The sequence below is a fragment of the Marmota marmota genome, unplaced genomic scaffold, assembly GCF_001458135.2.
Source record: "Marmota marmota marmota unplaced genomic scaffold, marMar, whole genome shotgun sequence".
NCBI lineage: Eukaryota > Metazoa > Chordata > Mammalia > Rodentia > Sciuridae > Marmota > Marmota marmota.
The window spans coordinates 29273117-29286439 of record NW_025999990.1 but is presented as its reverse complement, the minus strand read 5'-3'; the positions used below and the strand labels follow the sequence as shown (position 1 = coordinate 29286439).

The 13323-nt window shown below is 35.4% G+C and overlaps 1 protein-coding gene across 7 annotated transcripts in view; it reads left to right on the top strand.

Annotated features, from left to right (window-relative positions):
• The first annotated feature begins 48 nt into the window (after positions 1–48).
• Kiaa1328 (KIAA1328 ortholog) overlaps positions 49–13323 on the top strand; it is a 274074-nt gene continuing 260799 nt past the window's right edge. Inside the window, exons 1-3 of one of the 7 annotated variants that reach the window (XM_048806311.1) lie at positions 49–186; positions 6957–6992; positions 7723–7868. In XM_048806311.1, coding sequence (XP_048662268.1) covers positions 129–186; positions 6957–6992; positions 7723–7868 — 240 coding nt within the window. In that variant the 5' untranslated portion in view covers positions 49–128. Of the gene's footprint in view, positions 187–209; positions 419–6956; positions 6993–7722; positions 7869–13323 lie in introns of those variants that run through there. The other 6 variants (XM_048806310.1, XM_048806312.1, XM_015482422.2 and 3 more) reach the window with 6 other exon arrangements.

Sequence of the window (13323 nt, the reverse complement as noted above, 5' to 3'; positions counted from 1 at the left end):
CTCTTGCCCGCCGCAGCCGGCCGCGCAAGCGGGGCGGGCCTCTGCGCCGTGCGTCCAATGGGACTGAGACCTGGGGGCCGGGGCGTGGCGGCCTCGGCGCAACGCCCGGAGTGGCGGCTTGTTTCAAGATGGCGGACGTGGCGGGCCCCTCCCGCCCGGGCGCCGCGGCGTTCTGGAGCCGCGACTGTATCCTTTTGCCCGGCTGGCAGGGGGCGCCGGCGCCCTCCCCCGGCCGAGGGGCGAGCTGTCGCGTGGGACTCTGGGTGGCCAGGGAAAGCGCGATCTAACCCGGAGGCGGAGACGCGCTGTCCGGCCTCAGTCTAGGTGCCGGGCTCCCTCTCGCTTGGGTCTTAGGTGTCACCAGACAGGAATTCCAGGTGTGCGACACTGCACCGACGGTTCCCTGCCCTCCTTGGCGGTGAGCTTTGAAAGATGGCCTAGTCTTGGCCCAGCCTGGGTCCGGGAGGCTCCGTCCACCGACCCTCCCTGTGTAACCCAGGCGGACACAGTGTAGGCTTATGGTTGAGGAAGAGTGGATGTGAGCTGGACAGGGGCAGTTGCTGGCCGGGCAGGGAGATTTTTGTCTTGATTTAGAATTGCCCATGGTCTATGCTGTTAGGCTCAAGTCAAGACTTTGTCGGACTTTAAGGGCCTTTCAGTGATGTTACATTTTCGAATTGAGGCTTTAGGTGTAGGGCTTGGTTTCACAGAGATGTGTTCTGGTGGTGCTGATTACAAAATCAGGTGCCTAGGAAGGTGATTTACAAGTAGATCGCGGGTCACCAAGGGCAGGGCTTGAAATTGTGCGATTGTTTGGAGCCTTCCATCACCGTGGTAGTAGTCCCAGTTCAATATCCGTGATGTTTGCTTGACAGGGCTATTTTCCCCCTGGGTTAGGTAGACTGTTGTAACCTGAGCTTTCCTCCTGGTAATTTACTTTTAGTTCCTTAGAGGCGTATTACCTGGGAGAAGAAATGCAATCAGTGTTATTGGTTACCTGCAGAGGCAAGTCTTTTTGTCTGTTTTCGAGGTTTGGGGTTGGCGTTGAGATATTGCTGTTACCTTTGGCGGAATCACTCTTTAGACATTCTACTTAGCTCCCAGTGAAATTTACAAAATTGTATTACCAGTTCTCCTTATTGAGTTACTAGGATTAGAGTTTCATATGAAGAGAGGACTATTTTTGCATTCTTTGCTGCTGGGTGTTTAGTATTATGCAATTACTAAACAAAATTACCACTTGTCTCTGATAGGTTGGTAAGAATCAAATGAAATCATGTACATACACTGTGGATGAAAGTGCACTTTAACTGTCAGTAGGGATGAGAAGAGAATATGTGCATGGGGGACAACTGGGCTGAATTAGGAAGTCCAGAAATTGGAATGAACCTTTCCTTATGAAACACTGCCTCTGTATTGAAAGGATTTTGAGAGACAGGAGATTCTTATCTCATTATAACAATCAATGGTATTGTTCTGATATAGAATAAGTGGTTGGGGGTGGAATGACAATTGATTGCAGTGGGACTAAGTTAATTATCAAGTGTGTGGAATGACGTATGCTCTTGGATTTAGCAGCTCTGTTCTCATTTATATAGATGTCACTCTATTTCATATAGAAAAGTCACAAATACACCCTATGTCTTATATTCTCACTCTGAAATTTAATATAAAATACTCATCTACTCAGTGATGTTGAGGAACTGAAATTGTATGGGAAAAATAGGATGACATTCTGTAGAAATTCAGATGTTGGAAAGGAATTGCAAGGTTACTAGCATCACTTGTTTCCCCAGCCCAATCCCTCTGATGACCAGTTAACATCCAGCCTCAGATATTTTCATTTCAAATCATCATGGGGCATAAAAGCAGTGCCAGATATGATTTTGTTACTGAGAATTTGCTGAGAAGCATAATGATAGATATGAATCATTTTGTTTATTCCTATGGGTTGATTTTTGATTTCTTTTCAGTTACATTGTTGATTGCCCAGACTAACCCAGAGCCTTAGTAGTAGAATTTTCAATAGAAAAGGGTCAAATAGTATGCAACTACGATCTCAAATTCTTTTAATACCATTGAAGAAAAGATTTTCAATGCTCTCTAATTGTTTTGAAAAGCAATTAGAGAAATCTGACTGAGAGATTTGTCAATTCTAGAAGTTTCCATCATGAGGACAGATCATTACCACATTTAAAAACTGCTGCTGTGAGTTATGCATCTCCTACACAATGTGATTCAGTAGTGGTGTTTTGCACAAAGTATGTCATACAGAGGCCTCATGTCATAGTAAGTGTAAATGATGAGTATGCCACATTGACATTTTATGAGTTAAATCTTCCAGGAAAATGTTGGTTCAGTTGTAAATTGCTTTCCTCCTTTGTAATAGTTTCTGGTAATGTTAGAAGCAGTTAGTGTTTTTGCAGTATCTAAATTTGATTACTTACATGCACTTAAGTGGATTATCATTAATTATATTAATGATTTGATATTAACAAATATGAACTGAAAGGGACCTTGTCAAGAACATTTCAGTAGCTATAATCTCTGCTATTGAGTTCTCAAATAAAAATAGGCAAAACCTTTATGTGAATGTAAAGATAATATACAAGCTCAGGTCTCTGTGGTCAATAATAATTACATATACATTTGTTGCTGGTGATTACAACTGAGAAGATTAGAGTGGGTAGCACTATACACTTATTTCCTACACTGGATATCTAGAATAGAGATGCTTCTTCCTTTCTTTTTTAATATATATATTTATTTTTTAGTTATAGTTGAACACAATACCTTTATTTATTTTTACTTTTATGTGGGGCTAAGGATCAAACCCAGGGCCTCACATGTGCTAGGTGAGCTCTATACTGCTGAGCCACAACCCCAGCCCAAGATGCTTCTTTCTAACCCTTCTGCCTGTGGATTCTAATTACTCTTTTAATTTGGGGGCATTTAAATAAATTGGTACCAGCACTAAAAATGCTTTACAACTTGCTAATTCTTGTCACATTGAGATGTTTCTAAAGTAATCAAAGTAGAAATAAGGTGGCACGGAGAACGCAATAGCAGGTTCAATATGCATTTGGTATATATTATGCTTCTTCGACTTCTCCTTAAAGTATATACTTGTGGGTAAATCATGAATAATAAGATAATGAGATGAAGATAAGATTACATATTACTAGAAAGAATAGTGTGGATGAAAGCATTTTCAAATATTTTATTTGAAAGCATTTTCAAATATTGTTGAAGTCAAATTAACTTAGAAGGTTTTTTGTATTTAAAAAATTTTGTATGGATATAGTTAGAAGTAATAAGTTTTGTTTACATATTTTTTCAATATCTTTATTTATTTATTTTTTATGCGGTGCTGAGAATCAAACCCAGTGCCTCACATGTGAGGAGGGTCAGGTGCTCTACCACTGAGCTAGAGCCCCAGCCCTTGTTCACATATTTTGAATGAGATAGAGGAAGAACACTGAAAGTTCTTGTGTCTTATAAAATTAAATGTCAGTTTCATTCTTTCACAGATGGCTTACTGGGACCCAGAGGCTTCTTTTATGTTTGGGGAAATCATCTCCCTCTTGTTGCTTATATTTAAGTGAGATAAGGCCATGAATAAGTAACATGTTTTATGTCTAATAATTATAGGTATTTTGGAGGCAAATAAAGCTGGAAGGGGGAGGTAGATGGGTTATAGGAAGAAAGAGTTTTGCCATTTTAAGTACCTATGTGGTTTAGGAAGTAAAAGCCTCAGTCAGAAGGTGGCATATGACCAAAGTCCTAAACACAGTAAGGTAGGAAATCATGAAAATATTGGGAAAGAGCTATCTGGATAGAAGAAATCAATGCAAAAACTCTTGAGGTAGGAACTTGCATAGCTCATTGACAAATGTAAGGAAACCAGGAATAAATGAAGGGAAAACTGGTCCCAAATGAGGTGATAGGGTGAGAGATAAGATCTTGAGCATGGCCCTTGTAAATACTTGGATGTTTAATATGAATGATTTTAAAATGTTCTTTACCAGCACTAAATAATGACAGTTAAGGAGTTACGCATAGAAACATGGGAAAGCAGTTAAGAAGTAATTGTAATAATCCTGGGGAGAGGAAAAGGTGGCTAGGATCAAGGTGATATTATTGGTGAGAAGTGATAGGGACTAGGAGGGGCTAGAGTATAATTTGAAGCACCAACAGAATTTTCTAAATGTGAGCTATGAGAAGAATCAAGAATAACTCCTTGTTTTTGTTGGGGGCAGCTGGAAGAATGGAATTGCCTCATTGAGAAGGGAAGGCTTTGGAATAGCAACTTTTGAGATGAAGATTAGGACTTAAGTTTTGGACATTTGAATTTTAGATATCTTTTATAATCAAAAGGAGCAATGTCAGGTTTAGGGGATAGGCTCCTGTTAAAAATTACTTTGGTCAAAGTCAACTTATTTATGGTATTTAAAGACCTGAGAACTGAATGAGGTCACCAAGAGAAAAAGAAGATGTAGGAAAAACTGGGCCTTGGGTCACTCCAAGGTTTATAGGTTAGGAGTCTAATAAGACGACTGAGCAGGAATTGTTAGAAAAGTAGGAGAAAAATTATGAATATGTGGTGTCTTTAAAGCTAAACAAAAACGTATTTTAAGGAGAGTGTTTTCTATGTCAAATAATATTAACAGAATCGATTAATGGATTTTTAACAATACAGAACATTGTAACTATCAAAAGTAGTTGTATTGGGTTGATGGAGTCAAAAGCTGGATTGATGTAGGTTTAAGACTGGGAAGAGAGGAGTTGGAGACAGTAAATGTCTCTTGAGAAGTTTTGCTATGAAGGGGAGCAAAGTTGGTGTAGTGGTTGGAGAAGAGGGTTTTTTTTCTGGAAAAAGTTTTTACATGTTTCCATGCTAATGTAGACAGTTTATTAGGAAAAATAATTGAGTCAGGAGAAAGAAAGGGATAATATCAGGAGCAATACCCTTTGGTAAAAAAATTTGTATAATGGTATGTTGGTATTAGATAGGAGCAAGAACTGTTCATCTGTAGCAAAAAGAGAAAGCAGAGTCTATGGGCACAGATACAGGAAAGGTCAGTAGATATGCTGATGGAAGCCTGGGGAAATTGGTTCTGTTTTGTTTTAAGAAATAGGAGGCAAAGTTATTAGCTGACACTAAGGATGGGTAAAGTTGTCAAGTTTGAGGAGAGAAAACAAAGTAAGAAATACTTGAGTTTCCAAATCAAGTTGAAATTCAGTGGGGTCCAGGGGCTGATCTCTTCCAATTGTGAGCAGGCTCCTTCATAAGTGATGTAGGGAAGTGTTGAGTTATGTTTTCTAAGACTGAGTTATGTTAGTCTTTCCATAGGTCATCTTTGGAGAAAACTGAAATTCTTCATTACTGTACCCTTCTACTTAAAAGTACAGCCATTTATAGAGGTCTAGCATCACTGTCATGAATCACCGCACCCCCCCCCCATCAGATCTCTTTTCTAAGTACAATTCAAATAGCAAATAAACATAGATTGAGCGCCTGCTGTGCTTACAAGGCCCTGTGCTTGTCCTAAGGAATATAAAAAATATGAATAATGTTTGTTATTGAGAAGCCTGTACAATTTCATTTTTTAAGGTTATTTTTAGATTGGATATCAGTAAATTTAGAAATGTTCTTTCTGCTCTCACACTAGTTGCTGACAGTTTCTTTGGAGTGGAGGTTCTAACTTTTTGGTTTACTTGCCTTATATGTCTCCTAAAATCTAAGCTCCATCCCTGATGTTTGAGGAAATTGAAAATTTAGGGGCACTCATTATTAGCACAAATCTGAAACCTATGATGATAGTACATGTGCTAATGCCGAGATCTGTGAGAATCCAGCTGGCAAACAGTAAACACCATCTAGCATTCCTAGTATTTTTATAGGATTCTAGGCATTTCCAGTCAGTGTTCCCTGGAAAGACTAGACTCTATTACTAGGGTTGATAAAATTGCTCAGCTAATTGACTTTTTGAATGTGTTACATCCACTCTAGCCTTTTCCAGAAGCCTACAGTTAATAATTGCTTTTATCCAGAAATCTTTGAAAACATTGTACAAAAGAACAGAAAACTTTGGAATTTTCTAGATTGTTTGAAAAGAAAATTGTTTCTAGGCTTCTTTTGTGGAAGTGTAACAGAAGATTACCAAAGTATAGACCTCGCTGGATAGGGTTCTGAATAGGACTTTGTTTCTAGAAAAAAAGCTTATGTTGGCTCTCTTTCTATAGCAACATTATGATTTTACCCTTTCTAAATTTCTTCTTTTGAAATTTAAAATATTTATTTATTTACTTATTTATTGGTCTTAAATTTCTTTCAGTTTCAGTAGCAGGGCTTCATGGGACATTTTATGAATATACTGCAGAAAAATAAATGTTGCCTTTGTGTTTGCTCAATTGACTTGCCAAACAGTGTTTGTTCTTCAAAGCTAGAGCCTGTCTTGAAATTATTTATATTCTTTATTCTAAAATAACTTGTCAGTTTCTCAATAATGGGCAAACTGGAGCACGAATGGAAAGAAATCTAATAGCAGAACATATATTATAAGATATCCTATTTGGAAATAAGATTAGATATAAGTTTCATGGAATAAAGCCTTCAGAATTTGTATGAAACAATTTGTATGTGACTATATAAAGATGAATTTTTAAAGAATATTATTTTGCTACATTTAATTCAATTGCTTGGGTTAAAGTAATTTAGTTTAGTTTTGTTTTTAGAAGTTAGTTGTAAATTCCCCAGTCAAAAGAGATGAAGAGTTGATAACAGACATGTAGGCACAACATTTGGATATTGATATAATCTTACTTTTTTTTTATGGTGCTGGGGAATAAATCCAAGGCCTTGTGCATGCAAGGCAAGCACTCTGCCAACTGAGGTATAGCCCAGCCCCTGATATAATCTTTTATAGTATTTTCCTTTATGTCTTCCTTCATAGTTTCTGACGAAGAACAATCAGTAGTATATGTTCCAGGTATGACTTTCTATGTTCAAATTTGGGAAACCTCCTTTGCTTCTTAAGTGTTAGGAGAATATAAAACATCAAGAAATCCTTCTTGAATGCAGGACAGTCCTTCAAATTCTAAATCTAAAATTGTTACTTCACAACAAATTCAAAAATTCAAGTTATTTTTGTGTATTTGACCAGACCCTATTGAGGTTTAAAATACTGATTCATCTTGGGCAGTGGTTGGGCAAATCAACTTTTAATGAACTTGTAAACTATTTCACATATTATGAAGTAAGAGATTCTTTGAAAATTTCTAAAATGAAAAATAGCCTAAATTTAATGTTTTGAAAAGTGTGGAAACTTCTTGATATAGGGATATTAAGAGACTCTCTAAAGTTTATTGGTGGCTAATAGAGAAGTAGTAAAATGGAATCATTGAAGGCATCCTAATTTGGTGAAAACTATCTTTGATTTCTCTTAAGTTATTTATGGTATGTTGTACTTTATTGGTTTTAAGGTTTACGACTGTTCACGACACCTTTTAAAAACGTTTCCAATGGCTTTTTAAAGTATTTCTCTAAAATATCACCTTTTCATGATTCATTGAATATTAAGAGAACTTTAAAAGAAGTTTATAAAGTTTTTCCTATAAGCTCCCATAAAGTAGAGGATACTAAGGGAGAGGTTTATGAAGGGAGGGTTTAAGAGAATGAGAAAATATAATTTCAAAATCTTGTTTAATGAAAATCCTTAGGAATTTCTACAGAAGGAAATACCAAATCAAGACACAAGTTGATAAGTCCAAAAGCTGATGTTAGAGGTAATAAGACTTTCAGAGTGGCTGACGCTTCAGTCTCTGTGAAATCTTTAAAAGCTGCAGGAGATTCAGTAAATGAACAGGTGAGTATCCTAATTTTTATTTTAATTTTTACTTTTTCTTATTATTCATTTTTTTAAAAATAAGTACTTGCCATTATGGGTAGAAGAGCTTTTAAAATAACTTTAGGTGATCTGCAAACATTCTTAAAAGATACAGAAACTTCTAGGACCTTTGATAATGCTGACTATGAATATGAAATATCTATATAATTCAAAGGTTTGTTCCAAAATATCTAGACAAACTTTAAGGCTTAGCTAGGAAAATATAGTATCTTATGTCTCAAACAATCTACATTCTGATCTGTATGGCATTAACGAATCAGATTAACAAGATTTTTTTTAAATTGGATATCATTTATGAGTTTTGTTCTTGTTTATCTGTTGATGGATAAACCATTATATAATAATGACACTTTATTAAGGAAATTTCACCAGCATTATTATCATTACATTTACTTAGAAAATAATATCATAAAGATTCTCACTTTTCATAGCCCTGTTATCGATTTCTTCTCATCTTTGTCTTTGCATGTGCACTTTCTTTTGGTGCAAGTCCTCTCTGATTTCTTTATTTTACTTTAGTTTTTGTTATATTTTCTCTCAAGCAGAGTTCAAGTCAGGCTTTGGAATCTATATCTTTTGGATCAAATCCTCCTGCTGCCTGTTTTTTTTTTTGTTGTTTTTTTTTTGAGATTACCCATGCTTTTTCTTTTCCATATTATCTATAGCTAGAGACTGCATGACAACAAGCCAAAAACATGTATTAAGAATTGTAATGCAAAAAAAAAAAAAAAAAGAATAGCATTACCTTAGATTAGTTAGAGAGAAGTGAAAGGAGGGGAAGGCAGGGGATGTGGGGATAAGAAAGATAGTAGAATGAAACAGACATTATTATTTTATGTATGTATGTGACTGTATGACCAATGTGATTCTACAATATATATAATCAGAAAAATGAGAAATTATATCCCATCTATGTATGATATATCAAAGTATATAAGTGTATTCTACCGTCATGTATAACTAATTAAAACAAATAAAAAATCAAAAACAAATAAATAAATAAATAAACAAGCCAAAAACATTTATCAGACTCTTTATAGAGAAAATTTTGCAATCTTTAATTTATATTCTTAAAGACATTTTTAATATCTAGTTTGTTACTCATGATTATGTTTAGTACTCTACAGGATTTAACTGTGATTGTGATTTAAGAGTTCATCTATATTTATTGCTTATCATTATTTAATTTCTTTTTATGGATGAAAACATTTTACTTATTCATCAGTTAAGAGACTTGTGATATTTCACTTTTGGGCTGTTGTGAGTAATTATGCCATGAACATTCATATACAAATTTTTTTGTGGAAATATGTTTTCAGCTTTCTTGGGAATATAGTTAGAATTTCTAGGCCGTATGGTAATTATATGTTTAACCTTTTGACAAAATGCCAAACTATTTTCCAAAGTGGCTACATCATTGTACAATTACTACCAGCACTGTGTGTGGCCTCCAACTCTCCGCATTCTCACTGTTTATGTCCATCTTTTTGATGATAGCAACCCTAGTGCTTGTGAAGTGGTAGTACATTGTGATTTTAATTTAATTTCCCTAATGATTAGTGATGGAGTATCTTTTTATGTGCTTCTTGGCCATGTCTATATCTTTTTCAGACAAATATCTTGTCAGATGTATTTTAATCAAATTGTCTTTTTATTGTTGAGTTATGAAAATTCTTTTTAGATTCCATTTCTTAGTCCCTTGTTAGATATACAATTTGCTAGTATTTTCTCCCATTCTATGCAGGTTTTTTTTTTTTGGTGGTTTTAATTGTGATAAAGTTCAATTTTTCTAGTGCTTTCTTTTGTTTCCCTTGCTTTGGTGTCAGATCCAAGAAATTATTGTCCAATCTAAGGTCACAAGATTTATGGTTAAATTTTCTTTTGTTTTATAGCATTAGCTCTTAGTCTTATTAATCTTTGTTCCATTTGAATTAAATATTGTGTATGGTGTGAGGTATTAACCTAGCTTAATTTTTTTGGCATGTGGACATCCAGTTGTCTCAAACCATTTGTGAAAAAGATTGTCGTTTTCCTTTTAATTGTCTTGGCATCCTGTCAAAAATCTGTTGACCATAAATATAAGGGTTATTTTCTGGACTCCTTTTTTTGTTCCTTTGATTTATGTTTTTTATGTATGCCAGTTCTGTCTTCATTAGTCTAGCCTTGCAGGAAGTTTTGGAATTGGGGAGTCCTCCAAATTTGTTGTTCTTGAAAGATTGTTTCAGCTATTTTGGGTCCCATGTATTTTCATAGGAATTACAGAATCGTCAAGTATTTCATACATTTTAATGCTATTGTGTGTGGAACTGTTTTCTTAATTTCTTTTTAAGTCCACTGTTAGTATATAGAAATAGTTTATTTTTATGAATTGATCTGGTATCCTATAGCCTTGCTAACTTTTTTTTTTGGTAAATTCCTTATAATTTTCTACATAAAAGATCATGCCATCTGTGAATAGAGATAGTATTACATATTACTTTTCAGTTTGGATTCTTTTTCAGTTGTCTTTTAAAGAGATCTAAAAAATCAAACCAGTTTTTTAAAATCTACCCATGTTGTTATTATTTTTGGTATTTTTATCCTTTTGTATATGTCTTAAGTTTTCATTTCATATTTTCTTTCAGGATAAAGGACTTCTTTAACAGTATAGTGAGGACACTGGAAATGAATTTTTTTTCAGCTTTTGTACACCTAGAGAGTATTTTGCTTTCATTTTTGAAAGATGTTTTTTACTGATTATAGAATGCTCAGTCGACATTTTTTTGTGTGTGTTTAAATGGGTTGTGGCTCTATTCTCGTTGTCTTGAGAATCCTGAGCCTCATTTGTAGCAGTTAGCAAATCAAGCATTATGCTAAATTAATGAAACATGAAGCTGATGTTTGTTGCAGAAACATCTGGACTTGAGGAATTATGGGCCAGGCCCATCTCTGTGTGCTTGCAGCCAACTGTAATGAGCCTATGTATGTCAAATTGGTGGAGGCCTTTTGTGCTAAGCACCAAATCAATGTAATTAAGGTCGATGACAACCAGAAACTAAGAGAATGGGTAGGCCTCTGAAAAATTGTGAGAGGGCAAACCCCGTAAAGTGGTTGGTTTCAGTTGTGTAGTTGTTAAGGACTATGGCAAAGAATCTCAAGCCAAGGAAGTCATCGAGGAGTACTTCAAATGCTAGAAATGAGCAAATAAATTTTTTTTTCACGTTCCAAAAAAAAAATAAAAATTGCATTGTTGCTTGTCTTGCACTGTTTTTGAGAAATCCACTGTCATCCCTATTTTATTCTTCGTGTGTGTGTGTGTGTGTGTGTTTGTGTGTGTGTGTTTGAGTAAATGTGTAAATTCTGGCTGCATTGAAGATTTTCTCTGTCACTCATTTTGAACAATTTAGTTTTAGTATGCCTTGGAATAGTTTTCTAAATACCACTTTTGAATGGGTTTTATTAAACTTTTGGGGTCTATAGGTTTATAGTTTTCATCAAATCAGGAACTTTTCAGCTGTTGTTTCTTCAGATATTTTCATAGCTCCTCCTTTTCTCTTTTGATGACCTCACTTAAGCTTGAATTATTTCACAGCTCTGAGGTCCCTTGCTCTTTTTTTCTTTTTGTTGTTCTCTATCTTAGGATGATTTGTATTCCTATTCCTGTGTCTTCAAATTCATCAACCATTTTTCTTCTGCAGTGTCTAATTAGCCACTGATTTCATTCGGTGCATTTTTCATATGCAACAATTTAATTTTTATCTCTAGAAGTTCAGATTGGGTCTTTTATTTTTATTTCTAACTCTCACATCTCTACTTAACTTGTTCAGTCATTCTTCTGGCTTCTCGAACATACAGAATATTGTTAAACTAATTTTTGCTGTTTTTGTCTACCAGTTTTATCACCCATGTTATTTATAGGTAGATTTTAATTGAATACCTTTTCTCTTAATTATGGCTTATATTTTCCCACCTCTTTGCCTGCCTGATTTTTTTTTTTATTGGATGTCATCAGACAGTATGAATTTTACCTTGTTGCGTATTTTTGTATTTCTAGAAATAATCTTTATCTTTATTTTGGAACAGTATTATGTGGAATTAATTTGATTCTTTTCAAGCTTGGTTTTAAGCTTTTAAAGGTGATCATGGGATTTTTTTTGTTGTATGTAGTTATGTTTTATTTCTTTTCACTAATAAGGCTTATTCAGTTATTTTAACTGAGAATATTTAATGTAAAGAGTTGTTAAGTATGTGCTAGAAAACCAAAAGTCCAAAAGGGAATATTAAGGCATCATGAAAGTAATAGCTACAAGAAACAACCACCAATCTCCAAGGTTGGGTGAACAGGCAGAACAAGTTGAAATTATTAAGACTTAGAAACCCGATCTACATATTGTAGGGTCGGGCTCCAAATTCCTTAATAGGACACCCATAGCACAAAAGTTGATAACAAAAATCAACAAATGGGACTTACTTAAACTGAAAAGTTTTCTCTCAGCAAGAGAAACAATAAAAGAGGTAAATAGGGAGCCTACATCATGGGAACAAATTTTTACTCCTCACACTTCAGATAGAGCCCTAATATCCAGAGTATACAAAGACCTCAAAAAATTAAACAATAAGAAAACAAATAACCCAATCAACAAATGGGCCAAAGACCTGAACAGACACTTCTCAGAGGAGGACATACAATCAATCAACAAGTACATGAAAAAATGCTCACCATCTCTAGCAGTCAGAGAAATGCAAATCAAAACCACCCTAAGATACCATCTCACTCCAGTAAGATTGGCAGCCATTATGAAGTCAAACAACAAGAAGTGTTGGAGAGGATGTGGGGAAAAGGGTACTCTTGTGCATTGCTGGTGGGACTGCAAACTGGTGCGGCCAATCTGGAAAGCAGTATGGAGATTCCTGGGAAAGCTGGGAATGGAACCACCATTTGACCCAGCTATTGCCCTTCTTGGACTTTTCCCTGAAGACCTTAAAAGAGCGTATTACAGGGATACTGCTACATCGATGTTCATAGCAGCACAATTCACAATTGCTAGACTGTGGAACCAACCCAGATGCCCTTCAATAGATGAATGGATAAAAAAAATGTGGCATTTATACACCATGGAGTATTACGCAGCACTAAAAAATGACAAAATCATAGAATTTGCAGGGAAATGGATGGCACTAGAGCAGATTATGCTTAGTGAAGCTAGCCAATCCCTAAAAAACAAATACCAAATGTCTTCTTTGATATAATGAGAGCAACTAAGAACAGAGCAGGGAGGAAGAGCAGGAAGAAAAGATTAACATTAAACAGATACATGAGGTGGGATGGAAAGGGAGAGAAAAGGGAAATTGCATGGTAATGGAGGGAGACCCTCATTGTTATACAAAATTACATATAAGAGGTTGTGAGGGGAATGGGAAAATAAACAAGGAG